Here is a 21,837-nt window from a genome sequence, read left to right as displayed (position 1 = left end):
ACCTATAGAATAATGGTATCATGTCGCTTTTACCATATAGTGCATTACGTAGACACAGGAACCCTACAAATGTTACAATATTGCATTCTTTTTTAAGATTTCACCAATTTATATTTTCATAAATGATATTTTTGGGGTTGAGTCATACATGTTATGGTAGAATGAAAGACGCCATTACAAAGTACACCTATTCCTGAAAAAAACAAGCCCTTACATGGCCCTGTAAATAGAAAAATGAAAGTGCTAGAGCTCTTAGAGGGGGAGGAGGAAAAAACGTAAACGCAAAATTTAAAATTGGCGCGGTCCACTGGGTCATTTTGGGCTTGGTCTTCAAAGGGTTAAAATTGAGAGATAAGTAGTATTAATACATAACACAATACTATTTTTTATGTATATTCTTTAGGAACCTGGTTTTCTTACTGCCTTTGAATATAGCATGAAGAGGAAGATGGTGTTTCATATATCGACTGGAAGCCAAGAACTTGAGTAATCATTTAGTTACTTCAAGGGGGTTTGGGGGTTTTCTATTGTTTTTTATCTATTTCTGCAGGCCAAACATTTTTTTTTTCTTTTGGTATCTGGTGAACTGAGAGAAAATGCTCATAAACATTGCAGCAGTGCTGAAGTCCATACACGTCCCCAGTATAGTCCTTGGTTTTCTGTGTAAGAGGCTCTCTACTCTGCACTTTCACGGCACGATAATGAGGGAAAGTGAGCGCAAACCAGTCAGATCAGTGCTCGCTTCCCCCTCGCTCCCTATTTACTGCAGGGAGGGACTGCATGGACGATCCTTTGATTGTTCAGGCTGCCAATTGAAGTCAGTGGCGGACTGCTGCCACCGCTCCTATTGCAAAGAACAACAAGCAGCAGTCCGTGTCTGGCATGATTGGCATTTTTCAACCTGTTCAAAGATCCCAATCAGCCGACGGTGCATGTCGGCTGATTGTGGTCTTTTACCATCACACCAAACGATTATCGGACAGAATGGCAGGTAATTTGCCAAGTATAGCCGATAATTGTTTGGTGTAATAAGGACTTCAGAAAGCCTGTTTTTTTTTTTTCTAGAGATTTTTCTTTCTAGAGATTTTTTTTTTCTACAAATATGCTGATTGGGCTCCCAGAACGGCTGCACAAACCTTGCTGCCAGGTCTCCTATGGTGTTGTATGTTCCGGGCCCCGTAAGCTTCATGTTGGGTAAAATCCAGCGCACGAGGCAGTGAGAGAGCGTGAACTAGTCTTCTAGGCTGTGACTAGTCAAGGCTCTCTGTCCTATCAGTGTATTCTGTGGTGTGATTGATAGGGACGTAGGCCTGTTAGCGGCCGCTAATGGGCCTCTTTGCCTGTCAATTACCCCACAGAGGTTTGTGCAGCCATTCTGGAAGATTTTTATAACCCAAAACACTCCACAAAGCAGTTTATGTGAAGGAAGGCTGGATACCACTTTTGGTTTTTGATACAGTTTGAAATGCAATTTTTGGTGCTTTTCTTTCCAGGCAAAGTAAGTTGGTTTTAAACATAGCGTTCTTCCATTAAAATGCAGAAAACAAACTCCATGGGTGAATTCCATGTGGCCTTCTTACTGACGGAGGGAGTCAGTAAGGAGATATGAAACACCATAGCTACAGTTTTAGTTCTGGTATTTTTTTTCTCTCCCTTTAGTGGTATATGTTGGGTCAGGGTCAGTTTTTTCCCTTAAATATAGGATGCTATATGGTATGCTCTGACGTGTGGTTTGTCTGTCTGATGCCTAATGGCAGCCCAGTTACATCAGAAAACAACCCTGAGGATGTGACAGGTGTATAGAAGGCAGAAACAGTAGTCCTCTGTGCAGTCGCCATTTGGGCAGATAGGTACATAAAGCGAGTAATACCTGTCTTTTAGCTGGTGACTGTTTGAAAAGTGATAAAATCATGTTTTCTTTCCAAACTCTAGAATATGCTGAGCTGGAGCATGTGTGCCTCCTACCCAGCCTACCCTCCCACCACCCCTGTCTAGTTGCATTATAATGTACAAGGCTCTGTGTTGGAAGCCAAACCCTGTACACCAGTCATGCAGAGCAGGGAGTGGTGAAGGATGAAGGAAGCCTGAATGCTGCAGCTCAGCCAGGCCTTTGTGGCACTTTAATTTGAAAGAGATATATGATTTTATAACTTTGCAAACAATCAGCTAACAGACAGATATAATTTGTTTTACCTTCCAGTCATATGCCTGCCCTTGTCTGCATCTCTGAGCATTATATAGAGATGACAGATTCCCTTTAACAGCTATTATCTTGTCTTCTCAGAGCTTTATGTACAGTCATAAGTGTATATTTTCTTTCAGCAAGCTATTAGGAGGGGGTGTTGAAAGCATGGCAATAACAGAAACATTTGGAGGTAAAGATTTTTTTTCATATTAAATACATACCTAGATACTTTCATAGTAAGTAAATGTGTCTCATTATCTGAGAAGACTTGTGGTTTATGTATATCAGGCATGGGGAACCTTCAGCTCTCCAGATGTTGGAAAACTACAATTCCTATAATGCCTGGACAGCCAAAGCTGGTTTGAGTCGATCCGAACCCGAACAATCGGCATTTGATTAGCGGTGGCTGCTGAAGTTGGATAAAGCCCTAAGGCTATGTGGGAAACATGGATATAGTCATTGGCTGTATCCATGTTTTCCAGACAACCTTAGAGCTTTATCCAAGTTCAGCAGCCCCCACTAATCAAATGCCGATTGTTCGGATTCGGATCGACTCTAACCCGAACCCGGTTCGCTCATCTCTAGCAATTACCAATAGAAGATGAGGAAAATCCCTGAAGAGCAACCTTCTCCATCTCCATTTTGTTGTCTGGCTGGATAACCCCTTTAACTATAGTTTTTGAAACGTTAATCATGATTTCTTTAGGCCCAGACCTATAATCATCGGCCACCAACCGTGCATTGTTGCATGTAATTGTGATGCGCAGCTGACCGCCAACGATTAAACAAAGATACATTACCTTTACACGCTCCTGGGGTCCTCCTGCCTTCTGTTCTCTTCCCAACACTGCATGCAGCAGCCTCTCTGAGCTGACAGACCGCTCAGCCAATCACTGGCTGCGGCAGTCCCGGCCACTGTTTAGGGCAAGGGCTGCGAGGACATCGCTAACGATGTCTGTACAACCCTTGCTAAATAATAATTAAGCCATATAATAGGCTCAGAAAATGAGCACCGATCTAGCAGATGGGTGTTCGTTTACATTGTTGATCAGGCTGCCATTTCCCCATCTAATAGGACCCTTACACTCAAATTGGTTTGTTTGGTTCTTTATTTTAACTTTAACTTTACGTAAAAGCTGGGCTGAAAAGTGTATTCATCTTCTCCCATCATCTATTGCTGCCATTGTGACAGTACCTGATCCCACTGTTCAGGAGTCCCTGGACTCTGTCTGGACCCAAGGAAGTTCCCCATTACCCATTTATTGCCAGGCAAAATAAAGCGCTGGGCAACCCATCTAAGTATTAAAAATACTTTTATAATAGCATTAAATTATACTATTCAAATTTAACAATGCAACTGTTCTTTTTTTGTTTCTCTCTTGTAACTATTTAGAATTCCGAACAGGGAAAACTCAGCTGTCTCATACACTTTGTGGTATGTTTTCTTTGGATTCAAATTTTTCGAATGAGTGTATATACTATAAAAGTTATCCTTTAAAAAGTAGCCAGCATAGAGGGAATACATAGAAACTTGATGGTCTTCATGAAAGGAGCTTTACTTTAGGATGTGCCAAATCCATTAAGAGATGCAAGCTTCTTAATATATTTGAAGCAACTTTCATTGTCTGTGTGCCATTGGTTGAAATCTATACCAGCAATCACAGATGGGATTACAATGCAAGGATACAATTATATATATAGGATCCACCATTCACAATAGAGATGGTTACAGCTCCCCTTCTTCTTCTCTGTGCGCAATGACCTCTGCAATGAAAAGTCTCCCACAGAAGGCAGCTTCAACATGTTACTTCTTATGCTCCATGCGGCTGATGTAAAGCGTATCTTTAAATCCTGTAAATGGAGCAGAACAGAAGCTTGAATCGTGTTTTAGTATCAGCCAAAAATTCTACATAATACATTCCTTTAAAAAAAACAAAACAAAAACAATAGTAAATTTGATACTTAGTTTTGGTATACATTGGCCCTATAGAAACCTACAGAAATGATAGCTTGTATATGAATTTTGGAAAGGCAAACATATACTGTACATCGGACATGTCTAACCTTGCAGATGTGTTACCTATGTAAATGATAGGAAACAGTGAGAACCTAGCCTAACTCTGTACTAAACATATTTTTGACTTGTCCAAGCAGGATATGAAGCAAAGCTTAAAATATGCCTAGAACCTTTAAGTTACTGTATATACTAAATGTTTTATTTCATTACTTCCAGTCACCGCCCAGCTTACTGGACACAATGGATACTCTGGTGGGAAGGTCATATTTGTGGACACTGAAAATACATTGTATCCTTTCTAGCAGTGGAATTATCTTGTTGTGTACAGCAAACCGCAAAATGGTATACAATACATCTACACAAAATAGACATGTAAAAGAGAACAATCATAAAAACCTGCATGATAGTCATCCTTGAGTTGACTCACTCACCATTGCTCACGCTTCGTTCGATTGTTGTCATTATTACACGGGACGTTATTTTCCCTGATTAGGCAGATAATCGGTCCGTGTAATAGGGCCCTAAGTGTTCAGACCATAAGTTATCAAGAGAATAAGTTGGGAGAAGTCTGTGCCCAGCTTGTTCTCTCCTGATTTTGTGACAACTGCATAATGTGAGTTTGTGCCTGTCTCGCTCACAGAACGGGGAGAGAGGTGTGCAGCAGTGCATCTTTCTTCTGCTCCTTCTCCTGAACAGTCATGTTATGAAAGCACAGACTCTGACTGATACAAATTGAACACATCTTTGTAGCGTGTCAAAGTTTTTTTTTAATGATGACAGGTACGCTTTATAAGAACACTTCAGTGAAAAGATAAAATATAATGTTATGTCTAGCACAGTACATGATGTGGTGGTTCATTACTCAGTAACTCTTTGTTTGTTTTTCCACCATTAAGACTTATCTTCTGTCCACAAGATGTGGATGACTGTATGATCGCCACGAGTCTGACCTAAAAAAATGGAGGTCCTGAAGCTCCTGTTGGAATGGAGCAGCAGGTTTACACTGTCTATAGGAGCTACTGGAAATAGCAGAGCACTGTACTTAGCTATCTTTGTCAGTCCCATAGACAAATATTGGATTGGTGGTGTGCATGTGTGACCACTGATTTATTCTAAAAGTTTTAGTATTCCCCTTCTCGTGATCATGGGGCTGCTCAGTTGTTGGCTTGCCTAGTGCCAGCCTATGAGGACAGTACCAGACCCAGAAATTCAGAGGACACCAAAGGAAAGAATCCCTGTGTCTGGCACCATCCTCTCATATCTTGCACAAGACATAACAATGCATTAAGACAGTGCAGATGTTATGATTCGTACCAGAGTTTTTTTTATGACATCTTAGCATAGTGTTTGTGCCTTCTTATACAAATTTTTCCTACCAAAATATTTGTAGTATTGGCAGAATTCCATGCATCCTACAGATGTGTGAGCAAACGTTTATTATAATATTTATTACAGTCTGTTCACACAACGTCAAAAATAGAGAAAAGGTGGCCTCTTTTGCAATTTAAATAACGTCCATTTTTGCAGCGATTTAATTGACTGCAATGGCAATGTATTGAAGTCAATGGAAAGACGGAAGTCCAATGCACACAATGTATTGAATAACAGATGTTATTGCTGCGGACGTCAAAATAATGTTCATGTTCATTATTTTCGGACGTCTTTTGCAAACAGCGGAAGTTTTTTATTAGTTGTTCACACACAGTTTTCCTTTTGTCACTGTTCTCTCTCTGTTTTACTATTAAATTCAATGGATTTTTTAATTAAGCCACACCCAAAGGCCAATCAATAATCCCAAACTAGAATAATGTACCAGAAGCCGTCATTGCACTAAGGGGAGGCCAGACAGCTAAACGACGTCCATTATTTTACACTCAAACTGACGGACATAATTTTAAACGGAGCTGAAAAAACAAACGTTGTGTGAACATAGCCTTATTCTAATCCTGTTGCATTTTGTATTATACCGATAATTAGAAACATTCCTTAACAATTACTTTAGTCGTCCAGATCGTCTCAGAGATATAGCTGATAGATTTGGCGTAGACCATGATGCAATGCTCGACAATGTGCTATATGCTCGGGCTTATACAAGTAAGAGACAATTGACCAATTGCTAACAGGGTATACGGTATGCTCAGTATCCATCTATACCACAAAATCCCATTGTTTTGAATGGGAATTTCACAGCCATGTCCAGTGCACACATTGTATTTTTCACACAGAATTTTTACGATAGTGATTCAAATTCTGTTTTAAGAATTAACATCCCAATTCTTAATGTAAAGTCTGTGTGGAATCTTACTATTGCCCTAAATTTTCTGCTCCAAATCAGTTTTAATGCAGATTTAGAATGGAATTGACACAGATTTTGATAAGAATTTTCTTGTCAATTCTTGAAAAAAGTCGGGCTGCTAATGTATGTCTAGGGAACCTAACTCACTAAAGCCCCTATTACACTTGGCGATTGTGAGGAGCAAACGAGCACTATGAGCACTTATTTGCTCCTCGTTCTTGAGAGCCGGAGGGGCTGCCCGGGTGATCGCTTGATTGTCAGGGCAGCCCATAGTATATAGCCGCGGAGCTACGGCAGACGTTTGAAAGACAAACGACTATAACAATCAGCCGACATTGTTCATGTCGGCTGATCATTGTGTCCTGTTACACAGGATGATATTGGCCACATACGCCCGATTATCTTCCGTGTAATAGGGCCTTTACACAGAGCGGGAAAGGAGGAAAATAAAATGTTCAGCCATCAGGTATTAAATGTGTAAGGCCACCTTTAATTTAAACTGTGTGAACGTACCCTAGTGATGTATTTTCACAGAGCTAACCCCCCTCCCCCCACTGCAAACCCTTAGTGGATTATCTTGCGTTGTTGTTTTTCCCTCAGGTGAACACCAAATGGAGCTTTTGGACTATGTAGCAGCTAAATTTCATGAAGAACCTGGTGTTTTTAAGCTTTTGGTAAACATTACTATCTGCTGTATGTGTTTGCTATCTATCTGTCTGCTTTATGGTATTACCACATTCAACATTTTTATTAAAAACAACAGATTTTTCAATAATTTTTGGGTACTTTTTTGTGTAGTTAAATGTTCTACTAAAGTCTATAGAGAAATATGAGACAAATTAAAAGCAATGTTCTTTGGTGGCATTCTTTGTTTTTTTTTTTTTTTTTAAATGCTGCATGGGTTGTACAATCTTGGGTTGTATAAGCCAGTATACTCAAATTTCATAAGTATACATAAATATACTAGAGCAGGTGTAGATTTTTGTGCAAGTCCTGCGACAGGCGCCAGCAAGCTTTACTAAAAGGCATGCGCCTCTTTGTAAATCTGGCCGGGTAATTCCAGGGGGGGGGGGGGAAGGGGCAGGAGGTGTTATTTAAGACTGGGGTATAAGTACGCCAGTCTTAAGAGATGTCCTTCTGATAGTGATGTCCTTCTGATTCTGATGCCTAAATACATGAATATACATTTTCTGATTTTGTTAGATTATTGATTCTATAATGGCTCTCTTCCGAGTGGACTTCAGTGGACGTGGTGAGCTGGCTGAAAGACAGCAGAAACTAGCTCAGATGTTGTCCAGACTCCAGAAAATTTCTGAAGGTAAGAATTTTTCTAAACAATTACTGACTATGTCATCTTTTCATTGTGAGCCACATCAACCACCTCAAACAGCACCTTGCTAAATTCTGTATTAGTTTATGGACAGAATCAGTGAGTCCTCAGACACATGTTGGTTTTATGGCTTTGTTTAGTGCCTATTGTGCAGCACACTCTGTATTGCGAATCTGTTCCGCCTTTCTGTGTTCCTACACAGACCCCGTGCACGTCTTTGCAGTGTACATGAGAGTGTACATTTTCCCTTATATTTCTTTAGAGTACAACGTTGCTGTATTTATTACAAATCAAATGACTGCTGATCCAGGAGCTACAATGACGTAAGTTACAATAACAATTTTAATTTCTAGAAATCACAACTTTTTATGGGATTCTAAGGGGGCATTCACATGTTTCATAAAACATGAAACCTACGGACAGTGAGCTGTGTAGTGGAGTGAATCGCCGCCTGGCATCATGTATCAGTATGATGCCGGAAGTGGTGAAATTGTTTGAATCTTTGTGCCACTTTAATAACATAGCCGAGCAGCTGTGCCATTACAGTCCAGTGAACGGAACATGTGACTGCCCCCTAAGGTGTTTAGATAAATAAGTCACACAATAGCTGTGAAAAATTATAGTTTACTGTAGTAATAAGGACAAATACAAAGCAAGAGGTAGTACAAAGATGTTAACAACAGCAACAACAAGACATGCTATACTATTGGGCCAGTTTCAGAGGCCCCCATTGAGCTTTGTGTATATTTTTTTAAACACTTTGGGGGGGAGGTGGGATTTATCAAGGCCGACGTACAAGTATACCCTACACCCATGCACCCCATTGGAAACGCATGCCTCTTAGTAAATCTGGGTGCAGGGATCTACATCTGCTCCTCTCCACCTTGCCCCCTGCCCACCTTTTTTCTGGTGTATGCCTCCTTTCTCTAAACCCCTCTCAAACTCTACAGAAATGCAGACCAGTAGTCTAATATGTACTTGTCTAAAGTTATAAACCATCCAATAGTCACTTCCCAAATGGTTCCCAAGTAATAAAATATCCAGCAGCTAAACTTTAGACCAAGATAAGGAGGGAGACAACAAAAAAAGACCTTGAAGGATGTCTAGAAACTAACAAAGCAAGCTTAGTTATAACAATAGTAAACCTTCAATATACATTTCTTCCATGGTAACTGTGTTTTATCACCTGAAGGATGAAACTACACATTCCATGGCGAGACTAAAACCACTGGTTGTGGACTTGTGCTTGCACAAGTAAAATTAAATGGTGACTTTCTGCTGTACTGCTGCCATTATAAATTTAAATAACAAGTGTGAAGAGGTATTAGTTATCACCAAGGGCACAACTATAGAAGGTGCAGAGGCAACAGTTGCACCTGGACCTTCATGCCTAAAGCCCCTATTCCACGGGCCAACTTTGAAGAGCAAACGAATGCTGTCCTTGTTCCCCGCTCGCTGCCACTGTCACAACACGCGGCGGCAGCGAGCGGGTGAGTGCGGGAGGGGCCGCGGGGAGCTGCGTGTGGGTCTCCCAGGTGATTACTAGATTGTCTGGGCAGCCCATAGGGGATAGTGGCAGTCTGCTGCCGCTGCTCGTATTCCACGGCGACGGCAGCAGATCGCTGCTATCACAGTCCTTTGTTTTTCAACATGGTTGAAAGACAAACGACTGCAACGATCAGCCGACATAAACAATGTCGGCTGATCATTGCCTTCTATTCCACGGGCCGATTATCGGTCGTAACGGCGGATATCGGCCAAATGCGGCCGATAATCGTTTGTGGAATAGGGCCTTAAGGGGCCCCAATGGCCACACTGCCTCTTAAGGAAATACTAATATAGTAAACAGGACATGGGCCCTGTTACAGATTCTGCATTAGGACCCAGCAGCCTCAAGTTACGCCCCCATACCTTTTCTGGAGCATCTCAGAGATATGAGAAAGATAACATCCTCAAAAGAAATCTTGCAAACTTGGTAGCCTTCAACAACTGTCCACTGAACACTCGCTCAGTTGTCAGTTATCTCTCCCATCCTTTCCACATACAAGAACGTTTGGCATGGGGTGGGGAAGGTTAGGCTGCTGCCCGAGAGCTCTGGCAGCAGCTTATTTTTCCCAGAAAAATAAGTAGGGCAGTGATTTTCCATCACGCCTGACCCCTTTTCCAACCAATATCACCTGTCGGGAGAGCCCCATACACCTTGGACTGACAGCTGAGTATATATAGGTGTATGTTGACCTTAAGACCCCACTCCTGCCAAAGGCAGCTGTACAGTGAGCAAGCCGAAATGGCACTTATTCCTAAGAGGTTGCCTTTATGTCTTAGGTTTGCTCATAGGTTTTATTCTTGATATTATAACATAAGGTGAAGCATCACCAGTTATATTGTGTTACCTCCTATAACTGCCACAGACACACAATAAGAGGAAGGTTACTATCCTTTTTTTTGGAAAGAGCAAGACAGAGGTGCTGGATAGCTGGTCTCTTGACCTTCATGCTTTAAGTATATATAAAGTACACCCTCAGAGATTACTTTAGATTTTCTCCTGTTTCTTGCCACAAGCCTTTTCTGTAATATATATATATATATATATATATATATATATATATATATATACACACATATTCATATATTAGAAAATGTACCTGGCGCTGCCCGGGTATAAAGTGTCAGTGTGTTAATTAAATTTGCTTCAAGGTTGCCCAGGAGGCAAATCTATGCCCTTGTTTTTTTTTTATTTAAGGGGGAATCGCCAGGAGCCCTATATACCCCTTTATACACTATATACCCCGACAGTTCTGCACTGTTTATGTAAATTGTAGCTTATGCACATTAAATAAACTAAAAACTTTAAACATCCTAAATACCTAATAGCCAAACCGAGATGTCATGTGATCAGACTGTATACAGAGCCTGGTTATATACAACATTGGCAGTTATATATACAGAGCCTGGTATATACAACATTGGCAGGGTTATATACAGGCTGGTTATATACAACATTGGCAGTGTTATATACAGCCTGGTTATATACAACATTGGCAGTGTTATATACAGAGCCTGGTTATATACAACATTGGCAGTGTTATACAGTGAACAGCCTGGTTATATGCAACATTCTCACTGTAATATACAGCCTTGTTATATGCAACATTGGCAGTGTTATATACAGCCTGGTTATATGCAACATTGGCAGTGTTATACAGTATACAGCCTGGTTATGTACAACATTGGTAGTGTTATGCTGAGCCTGGTTATATACAACATCGGCAGTGTTATACAGTATACAGCCTGGTATACAACATTTACAGTGTTATACGGAGCCTGGTTATATACAACATTGGCAGTGTTATATACAGCCTGGTTATATACAACATTGGCAGTGTTATATACAGCCTGGTTATGTATAATATTGGTAGTGTTATGCTGAGCCTGGTTATATACAACACTGACAGTGTTAGTGGAGGTCCTGTATACCTGTAGTATATAGTTGGTGGAGGTCCTGTATACCTGTAGTGTATAGTTCTGGGGTCCTGTATACCTGTAGTGTGTAGTTTGCCCCACCCACCGCCGACTGCAGACCATAAGTAAGGTGTGTGTGCAGAAAACCTGCAGCTTATAATAATAAGTGCATACACAATCCTGCATCATCATAATCTGGCCCTCTTAGGCACTACCTTTCATCCTTGGTGAGGACAACACAGAAGAGGTTTCAAAGTTTCTAATACAGTACACCCCCCCCCCCCCCTGCAGGTAGCCCCTGTACTGTATACACTCCCCCCCTCTTACTCCTATACTATATATTCTCCCTCCCTGCAGGTAGCCCCCGTATTGTATACACTCCCGTCCGCAGGTAGCCCCCATACTGTATACACCCCCACCCCCGCAGGTATCCCCCATACTCTATACACTCCCCCCCCTTGCAGGTAGCCCCCATACTCTATACACCCCTCTGCAGGTAGTCCCTATACTGCCGCTGCGAGTTTGTCAGCAGCCCACCCCGTTAACCCCCCCCCCCCCCCCCCCCAGGCGCAGAAGTGTATACATCACCTGGACCCCGCTCCGGCTTGCTTCGGGGATTCCCGCGCTCTGATTGGCTGAGTGGAACGTGGAGACACCGGGAGGCCCAAAGCAAGCCGGAGCGGGGGACCCGATGATATATATGCTCCAGTTGCAGGGGGTTAATGGGACGGGCTGCTGACAAACTCGCAGCGGGATGTCCATCCTGCTGCGAGTTTGTCTGCCCATAGAGTGTACAGGGTAGGGTCGAATTCGCATAGAGAAATCCGCTGTGGATACGCCCAGTGTGTTTGTACCCTTAGGGTCAGTTCACACTGAGTAAACACCGTGCTCAGTGTGCTGCTGTAAGCGAATGAGAGGGCGCACGCTCCTCCGCTGCCACCGCTCTCCGCCCAAAGAAGTAACATGTTACTTCTTTGAGCGGAGAGGGAGCAGACGAGCGCGTGCCCTTTCATTCACTTACAGCAGCACACTGAGCACGGTGGGGGGGAGAGGTCCGCCGCAGAATTACGCCGTGTTTACACTTAGCCTTTACTCTTGGCCCTTAGGGTGCATTCACATGTACAGGATCCGCAGCAGATCCGCACCAGATTTGATGCTGTGTTCAGTTATTTAGATGAAATCTGCTGCGGATCCGTCCAATACTGTATTTATTTCTGTGGATCTATTGTGAGGCACTTGGCCCTAGCAACCAATCAGATTCCAGCTCCCTGTGAAAATGAAAGTAGTAATCCTATTGGTTGCTAAGGCTTACAACTGCCACTGGGCAGAGCTGCAGCACTAATTATATCACCTGTGTGTGCAGTGTGGAGATTCTCCCATTCATCTCTATTGGGCGATCTTCCCCCTCCTCCTCCCTCTCCTCTCCTGTACATCTGGCAAGGACAGGACCTTCGCTCTTACCTTTCAGGCACCCAATATATCTGTGGGCCAAATTTGGGGTCAAACAGTTCAGGCGTTTGGAAGTCTATAGAGGACAGACAGACTTTCATTTTTATTATTTATATATATATATATATATATATATATATATATATATATAATTTTGCTACAAAAATAAGTAAGCTTGAGCTTTTTCAAGTGAAAATGATGTATAGTAAGTAATGATTATGCTTATCTTTCAAATGCTTGTTCCTTTTTATGCTTTGCTGTAGCTTTCAGGCAGATCCAAAAAAGCCTATTGGAGGCCACATACTTGCACATGCTTCAACAACAAGAATCAGCTTAAGAAAAGGAAGAGGCGAGCTCCGTATTGCTAAAATATATGACAGGTGATGTCAGAGGTGTTATATATATATATATATATATATATATATATATCATCAGCAAAATACCTAGATGTATTACCTAGTTCTTGCATTGATTACTAGTAACATGACTAGTCTTCAGACAGTATAGTATAAGGCTGCATTCACACGTTCCGGGAAGTTGTCCGTGCTCACGGATCCGTGTACACGGACAATTTTACAGTCCATTGCTTTCTATTGGGCTATTCAGATGTTCCGTGATTTCACGGATCCGTGATCCGTTCCGTTAAAAAATAGGACATGTCATTACTCGGAACGGATGCACGGAAAGGATTCCCCATAGAAATCAATGAGATCCGTGTTTTTCACGGATGTACATGGATGTGACATCCGTGTTCATCCGTGAAAAACACGGATGTGAAGTAATCAATGTAATTTAAAATGCTTTAACACAGATCCGAAAAAACGGACACGGATGCAAAACGGATGAAAAACTGACTGTTTTGCATGGATCACGGAGGTAGCTGCCGATCCACATTCATGGACCGGAAAAAACACTGAATGTGTGAATGCAGCCTAAGGCTAGTAGTCAAACAGTATAGTATAAGGCTATGTTCAGTATATAAGTACAGTATAAGGCTATGTTCACACTACGTAAAAGTACAGGTGAACAATGCCTATTGTTCTATGGGATCCCGGCCAGAGCGTATACACATCGTATGCGCACCAGCTGGGATCCTGCACGGGGCCGCAAATAACTGACATGTCAGTTCTCTGCGGCCGCAATTCAGTGAATTGCGGCCGTAGGCAACCTGTCAGTTCACATAATGAAGCGAGCGGCTCCGGCCGCTTGCTTCATTGTGTGCAGGGGGAAGTTCTGATGCGCGCCCACGCTGATGCGCCCGAATCAGAACCCTGCAGCCGAAAGATCATTCGGCCAGTACTGCAGTACCGGCTAGGATGATCCATGCAGAGACCGGCCATTCCGTGACCCGGCCGGGTTACGGAACGGCCGGTCTCTATACGTAGTGTGAACATAGCCTAACAACACAAAAACACACAATTGTACTGTTCATATTTTTATTGAGTAAGCATCCACAGTGCAGGGGGGAAAACTGAGATAACCTCTGTCAGTCAGTATGTGCTGCAGACAAATGGACCAATTCATGTAATAGAAACCTATTACAAACAAGCTTAACCTCTTAAGGACAGAGCCAATTTTCCTTTCTCGTGCGTCTTATTGGGGGACACAGACACCATGGGTATAGGCTGCTGCCACTAGGAGGCTGACACTAAGAAAAAACAAACTAAGTCGGCCCCTCCCAGCAGGCTATACTCGCCCACTGGCACTGAGCTAATTCAGTTTAGCTTAGTGTCAGTAGGAGGCAGACGCAGGTCTGGTTACTCCAGACCAGTTTCTGCTTGTTTTTTCTTTGAATTGTTTAATTTTTCTTCCTAACAGGTTGGGGCACGGTGGGTCACTAAAGACTCGCCCTGATCCCCCCCTTATGCAACCAGGGCACAGAACCTAACTGGAAAGGGGCTGTTTACCCTAGGTTGCCACCGGCCAGACCCAGCACCCAGGACACAGACTAGCCCTGCTGTCTGTTTGATCCTTCATGCGGACTTGCTCCGCCAGCCCCTGCCCGCCCAGCCTCCCAAAGTTGCGCGCGGCAGCGCGGCACAGTGCCGGCAGAAGATCCGTGGGACAGGTCAGTCAGCATCAGGGGTAAGTATATGCCTCCCCTGCTCTCTCTCTCTCCCCCTCCCATGGGCTATTCGGTCCCCCGGTCCCCTCCTGCGGCCTGTCTATCTCCCGCCGCCCCTTCCCCATGCACCTCCAGCTCCCGGGTCCCCCGCGCCTTTTCTTCCCCTGCTGCGTTCCGGTCCTCCTGCCGTCACGCATGCGGGGGGTCGGGAACTGGGATGCCGGTTGTTAGGCGCCGGGTGCGGGGCCCCCCTTTTTCTACGGACCGCGACTTCCGGGGTCCGGCCCGTGACTTCCGGTTCGCGGCCTCTTCTCCATGCGCGCGCCGCTCCTTCCTCTCCTCCTTGTTTTTTGTATTTCCCGCGCGCGGTCTTCTTCTCCCGCGCGGGCCAACGCCTGACGTCACTCCGCACGTGACGCGTCACTCCGCACGTGACGCGGCTTCTGTGCGGCCCGGTAGGTACGGCAGACTGCGCAGCTCCACGGTCGGCAAGAGACCTCAGTCCGTGGGACTATAACCCCCAGCCTGCTTTCCTGGCCAGATTTCTTCTGCCCATCCTGCCCTCAGCAGCCGTCCTGTGCCCTGACCGGACCTCTGCCATTTTCCGGATTTGTTTTCCTGGTAAGGTCTCTCTGGGACTATATGCCTGTTTTTCTTCTATTACTGTTCTGAGTTCTCACTGTGTGTATTCTGTTATTTCTGCAGGCTTTGGTTACTTCTCAGCCTTCAACAGCTGCCTGCCTGAAGGAATACACTAGCTGGCTGTGTTTTTTCTTACTAATATATATATACTTAATTTTTTTCATTATGTCTGACTCAAGATCTGAATCCACACGCCGCCAGCATCCTCCTCCTTCCTCTGTTACCTACTATTTCTGTACGTCTTGTAACACTAAATCTGCTTCTGGCCACTCTCAGCCTATCTGCGCTGCTTGTTCCATGCAGTCCTGTTCGTCTCTGTCCCCTGCTCAGGACCCCCCACCGGAGTCTGAGGAGTCTGCCCCTGCCTGGGCGCGCTCCCTCTGCCAGTCAGTGTCCATATCACCCTGGATACGCTCTCACGTTTCGGTTGGCTGCTCAACCGCCCCAAGTCCTCCCTGATCCCTGCCCAGTCCATTGTTTTTCTGGGAATGCGTTTGGATTCAGCGCAGGCCCGCGTTTTCCTTCCAGAGAAAAAAGTTGCAGTCCCTTCAGGTCGACATCAGAGCTCTTTGCAGCCACCGCCCTGTTTCCATACGTTCCTGTATGAGGGTTCTGGGGAAGATGGTGGCGTCTATGGAGGCGATCCCTTTTGCCCAGTTTCATTCCCGTCCCCTGCAGCTCTTCCTGCTGTCACGGTGGGACAAGTCACTTCCCTCTCTAGATCGGAGGGTGACACTACCGGCTCGCCTCCGTCGAGACCTTCAGTGGTGGCTGCGGTCTCCGAGCCTCTCTCTGGGTCTCTCCTTTCTTCCCATTCATTGGCAGATCGTGACCACCGATGCCAGCCTGCGGGGCTGGGGAGGGGTTTGGAACGATCTGACGGTTCAGGGAACCTGGTCGTCCAAGGAAGCTTGCCTCCCCATCAACATCTTCGAGCTGCGGGCGATTCGTCTCTCCCTTCTGCACTGGCAGACACAGCTCTGCGGTCTCCCCGTTCGGGTGCAGGCAGACAGACAACGCCACTGCAGTGGCTTATGTGAATCATCAGGGCGAGACCCGCAGCAAGGCCGCCATGATGGAAGTGGCGCTGATCCTCTCCTGGGCGGAGGAAACCGTGCTTGCCTTGTCCGCTGTTCACATCCCGGGTGTGGACAATTGGATGGCCGACTATCTGAGTCGTGCACGTGTGGATCCAGGGGAATGGACCCTGCATCCCGAGGTGTTCTCCCAGATCTGTCGCAGGTGGGGGACACCAGATGTGGATCTGATGGCGTCTCGCTTCAACCACAGACTGCCGAAGTTCGTCTGCCGGACGCGGGATCCTCTGGCTCTGGCCTCGGACGCCTTGGTGATTCCCTGGCATCGGTTCAGCCTCCCTTACATCTTTCCTCCTCTCCCGCTTCTGCCGCGGGTGGTGAGAAAAATAAAGTCGGAAGGAGTTCCGGTAATCCTCGTGGCCCCGGACTGGCCACGGCGCGCCTGGTACACGGATCTCGTGAACCTCGCCGCCGACGTCCCCTGGCGTCTACCAGACCGGCCAGATCTTCTCACTCAAGGACCACTCTGCCACCCGCGTTTAGCCACGCTACGTTTGACGGCGTGGCTATTGAAACCTGGATTCTGAAATCACGCGGTTTCTCTGATGCGGTCATCAGGACCATGATCAGGGCCCGGAAGCCTGCATCGGCGAAGATTTATTATCGTTGTTGGAGGGCCTACCTCCATCATTGTGAGGCCTGTTCTGCGTCACCACTTCCCTTTTCTCTGGCGCGACTCCTTGCCTTCCTCCAGGCAGGCCTGGACGCTGGCTTATCCCTGAGCTCTCTTAAGGGCCAGGTCTCTGCCCTTTCAGTTTTCTTCCAGAGACCCTTGGCGTCAGTTCCCCAGGTCAGGACCTTTCTCCAGGGGGTGGCGCGCATTGCACCTCCTTATCGGCACCCAGTTCCCCCGTGTGATCTGAACCTTGTCCAGGATGCTCTGCAGTCTCCTCCGTTTGAGCCCCTCCGAGATGTACCTTTGGCCATCTTTTCTCTTAAGGTGGTTTTCCTGGTGGCGGTTACGTCTGTCCGGCGGATTTCGGAATTGGCAGCTCTTTCCTGCCGTCCTCCCCTGCTGGTGTTGCACCAGGACAAGGCGGTTCTTAGGCCCGTGGCTTCCTTCCAGCCCAAGGTGGTTTCCCCTTTCCACCTCAACGAAGATATTGTTCTTCCCTCTTTCTGCCCGGCCCCCTCTCATCCAAGGGAGCGCGCGCTCCACAAGCTGGATGTGGTTCGCGCCCTGCGCATCTATCTCTCCAGGACAAAGTCTCTTCGGCGCTCGGACTCACTCTTCGTCATCCCTGAAGGTCCTCGAAAGGGGTCAGCGGCGTCTAAGGTGACCCTGGCCCGCTGGGTCCGCTCCGCCATCGCTCAGGCTTACCGGAGTAAGGGTAAGTCGCCCCCGTTCCGGATTGCAGCTCACTCGACTCGTTCGGTTGGGGCTTCCTGGGCCATCCGTCATGGGGCCTCAGCTCTTCAAATCTGCAAAGCCGCCACGTGGTCCTCGCTGCACACCTTTTCGAGGTTTTACCGTGTGGACACTTTTGCATCGGCCGATGCGAGTCTGGGCCGCATGGTCTTGCAGGCGGCAGTGGCTTCTTCCTCTTCTTAGCTCCACTCTGTCTCTTCCCACCCAAGGGACTGCTTTTGGACGTCCCATGGTGTCTGTGTCCCCCAATAAGACGCACGAGAAAGGAGGAGTTTTTACTCACCGTAAACTCTCTTTCTCGTAGTCTTCATTGGGGGACACAGCACCCACCCTCTGTTGTCTGTTTTAAGGTTGCCTGTTGGCCTGTGTTTTTCAGATTTTGAGTGTGGACTGTTTTCTTTCTGTTTGTTTCGGCTCCTCCTACTGCTTTTTCACTACTGAATTAGCTCAGTGCCAGTGGGCGGGTATAGCCTGCTGGGAGGGGCCGACTTAGTTTGTTTTTTCTTAGTGTCAGCCTCCTAGTGGCAGCAGCCTATACCCATGGTGTCTGTGTCCCCCAATGAAGACTACGAGAAAGAGAGTTTACGGTGAGTAAAAACTCCTCCTTTTTGGCGTTTTAGTTTTTTCCTCCTTGTGTTTAAAAGGCCATAGCACTTTTAACCCTTAAAGGACGGGGCCAATTTTCATTTTTGCGTTTTCGGTTTTTCCTCCTTGTGTTTTAAAGGCCATAGCACTTGCATTTTTCCACCTAGAAACCCACATGAGCCAATGACAGGCTGAATTTTTGAATAAAGTACACTGCGAAACCAGGAAAAATTTCAATGTGTGGTGAAATAAAAAAAAAAAACGCATTTCTTTTATTTGGGGGGAATGTGTTTTTACGCCATTCGCCCTGGGGTAAAACTGACTTGTTATGCATGTTCCTCAAGTCGTTACGATTACAATGATATATAACATTTATAACTTTTATATTACGAGATGGCCTGTAAAAAAAATCAAACCATTGTTAACAAATATACGTTCCTTAAAACCGCTCCATTCCCAGGCTTATAGCGCTTTTATCCTTTGGTTTATGGGGCTGTGTCAGGTGTCATTTTTTGCGCCATGATGTGTTCTTTCTATCGGTACCTTGATTGCGCATATACGACTTTTTGATCGTTTTTTATTACATTTTTTCTGGATTTGATCCGACCAAAAATGCGCAATTTTGCACTTTGTTGTTTTTTTTGGCACTGACGCCGTTTACCGTACGAGATCAGGAATGTGATTAATTAATAGTTCAGGCGATTATGCACACGGCGATACCAAACATGTTTGTTTATTTACTTTTATTTAAAACCTGGGGAAAGGGGGGTGATTCAAACTTTTATAAGCATTTCCTGTAATAAGTGTATATTGGTGATTTGTATAACTTTTAGGGGGGGCAATACAATACTTTAACCCCTTAGGGACCAAGCCTATTTGGGCCTTAATGACCAGGCTCATTTTTCAAAATCTGACCTGTCTCACTTTATGCGCTTATAGCTCAGTGATGCTTTAACGTATGCTAGCGATTCTGAGATTGTTTTTTCCTAACACATGATACTTTATATTAGCGGCAAAATTTTGGTCACTGTCTTTGTTTTTTTTTGTGAAAAACATCAAAATATCATGAAAAATTTTAAAAATTTGCACTTTACGAACTTTGAAATTCTTTGCTTCTAAAAAAAGAAAGTCACATGACAAAAATTAGTTAGTAAGTCACATTATGAATATGTCCTCTTTATTCTGGCTTTATTTCGTAAACATATTTCACTTTCTTAGGGTGTTATGGGGCTTAGAAATGTATCAGAAAATTAAGAAATTTTCATGAAATTTCCAAAACTGATTTTTTTTAGGCACCAGTTCTTTTTTTAAGTTGATTTAGGAGGCTTGTATATTGTAAACCCCCATAAGTGACCCCATTTTGGAAACTAGACACCTTACAGAATTAATCTAGGGGTATAATGAGCATTTTAACCCTACAGGGGCTGGAGGAAAGTATTCACAATTAGGCCGGAAAAAAATGGAAAATAGAAATTTTCCAATAATATATTTGTTAAGATTAAAGTATCTCATTTTCATAAATAACATGAGAGAAAATGCACCCCAACGTTTGTAACGCAGGTTCTCCTGAGTAGAACGGTACCCCATATGTGGACGTAAACCACTGTATGGGCACACAGCGGGGCTCAAAAGGGAAGAAGCGCCAATTAGCATTTCCAGTTCAGATTTTGCTGAAGAAGTTTCTGAGCGCCAGGTGCGTTTGCAGAGCCCTTGTAGTGTCAGTAGAATAGAACCCCCGCAAAAGTCACCCCATTTTGGAAAGTACACCCCGCAAAGAATACATCTTAGGGTGTGGGGACCATTTTGACCCCATAGGTATTAGAGGAAAGTATTCAAAAGAAGACAGTAAAAATGAAAAAAATAGAATTTCCCCAAACATATGTTTCTTTAGTTTGAAATTTCTCAATTTCACGAGGAACAGGGGGAAAAAACTCACCCCAATATATGTAACGCAGGTTCTCCTGAGTAGAACGGTACCCCATACGTGGGCATAAACCACTGTATGGGCACACAGCAGGCCTCAGAAGGGAAGGAGTGTCATTTTAGTTACAGGTAATATGTGGGTGTTTACTGGCTATCTGGGGTGGTAATGGACAATCTCGGGGTGTTTACTAGCTATCTGAGGTTGCGAAAGGGAATCTGGTGTGGTTATGGGCAATCTGGGGTGGTTAAGGGCAATCTGTGGTGGTTACGGGCAATCAGGGGGTGTTTACTGGCTATATGGGGGGTACGGGCAATCTGGGGGTGTTAACTGGCTATCTGGGTTGGTTACGGGCAATCTGGGGGTGTTTACTAGCTATCTGGGGGTGTTTACTGGCTATCTGGGAGTGTTCACTGACTATCTGGGGTGGTGACGTGCAATCTGGTGGTGTTCACTGGCTATCTGGGGTGGTGACGGGCAATCTGGTGGTGTTCACTGGTGATCTGGGTTGGCGACGGGCAATCTGGGGTGGCGACGGGCAATCTGGGGTGGTTACGGGCAATCTGTGGTGGTTAAGGGCTGTCTGCGATGGTTACGGGCTGTCTGGGGGGATTACGGGCAATCGGGGGGGTTACGGGCAATCTGGGGAGGTGACGGGCAATCTGGGGTGGTTACAGGCAATCTGGGGTGGTAACGGGTAATCTGGGGTGGTTACAGGTAATCTGGGGTGGTTACGGGTAATCTTGAGTGGTTACAGTTTATCCGGGGCGGCTTTTGACTTTGGTGACGGGTAAAAAAGTGCTGACACCATTTGGAACAAGCAATCAGTGGTATATAGTATGTACCTCTGATCGCTTGTACAGGGACTACACCGGGTGGTCCCCGATCATTGCCCCATGCTCTCTGCCACCTCCGGTGGTGGAGAAAATGGAGCTTTGATCATTTTTAGGAATTCATCAATGTGAACAGAGTCTGTTCACAGTGATGGCGGCGGCCATCTTGGATCAGATGGCCGCTCAAGGAGGGGAGGGTCAGTGACCAGGTCACTAGGGTTAATTCTGGGGACAGGGGGGGGGACATGTTTTCATCTCCTCCCACTGTGGATTCACGGTGAGAAGAGATGAAAGCGTTCAGCTGCGCTGGCAATGTCCGTTACCGGTGGCCGCCGTTATACTGATAATAACGGCGATCGCCGGTGAGGGGACTTGCCGGGACTGACCCCACACTCTGCCCCAACCCCTCAGCTACCTCCGATAGCTGAGAGGAGGGGGCTGCGGGCATTACCAGCGCCACTGCACTATTCTGCGCCATCGCCATAAAGAGCTGATGGCAGCAGAATAGAGCCCATTAGTGATCGCCGTAAAAATCTGTATCCGCGGTCACTAATAACATAATACATGTATTCTCTGGGTCACTACG

The 21,837-nt window shown here is 45.3% G+C and overlaps 1 protein-coding gene across 3 annotated transcripts in view; it reads left to right on the top strand.

Moving 5' to 3' along the window:
- Positions 1-21,837, top strand: part of DMC1 (DNA meiotic recombinase 1) — a 39,818-nt gene that overhangs the window by 14,412 nt on the left and 3,569 nt on the right. For 2 of the 3 annotated variants that reach the window (XM_069967276.1, XM_069967277.1), the window contains exons 5-13: positions 404-486; positions 2,323-2,375; positions 3,579-3,620; positions 4,419-4,491; positions 6,205-6,296; positions 7,099-7,172; positions 7,702-7,816; positions 8,091-8,151; positions 13,003-13,119. In XM_069967276.1, the coding sequence (XP_069823377.1) occupies positions 404-486; positions 2,323-2,375; positions 3,579-3,620; positions 4,419-4,491; positions 6,205-6,296; positions 7,099-7,172; positions 7,702-7,816; positions 8,091-8,151; positions 13,003-13,119 (710 nt within the window). The remainder of the gene's footprint in view (positions 1-403; positions 487-2,322; positions 2,376-3,578; positions 3,621-4,418; positions 4,492-6,204; positions 6,297-7,098; positions 7,173-7,701; positions 7,817-8,090; positions 8,152-13,002; positions 13,120-21,837) is intronic. The other variant, XM_069967278.1, reaches the window with a different exon arrangement.

Source organism: Dendropsophus ebraccatus, chromosome 4 (genome assembly GCF_027789765.1).
Source record: "Dendropsophus ebraccatus isolate aDenEbr1 chromosome 4, aDenEbr1.pat, whole genome shotgun sequence".
NCBI classification, from domain to species: Eukaryota; Metazoa; Chordata; class Amphibia; order Anura; family Hylidae; genus Dendropsophus; species Dendropsophus ebraccatus.
The sequence above is the reverse complement of the archived record's forward strand: the minus strand, read 5'-3'. Positions and strand labels throughout refer to the sequence as shown.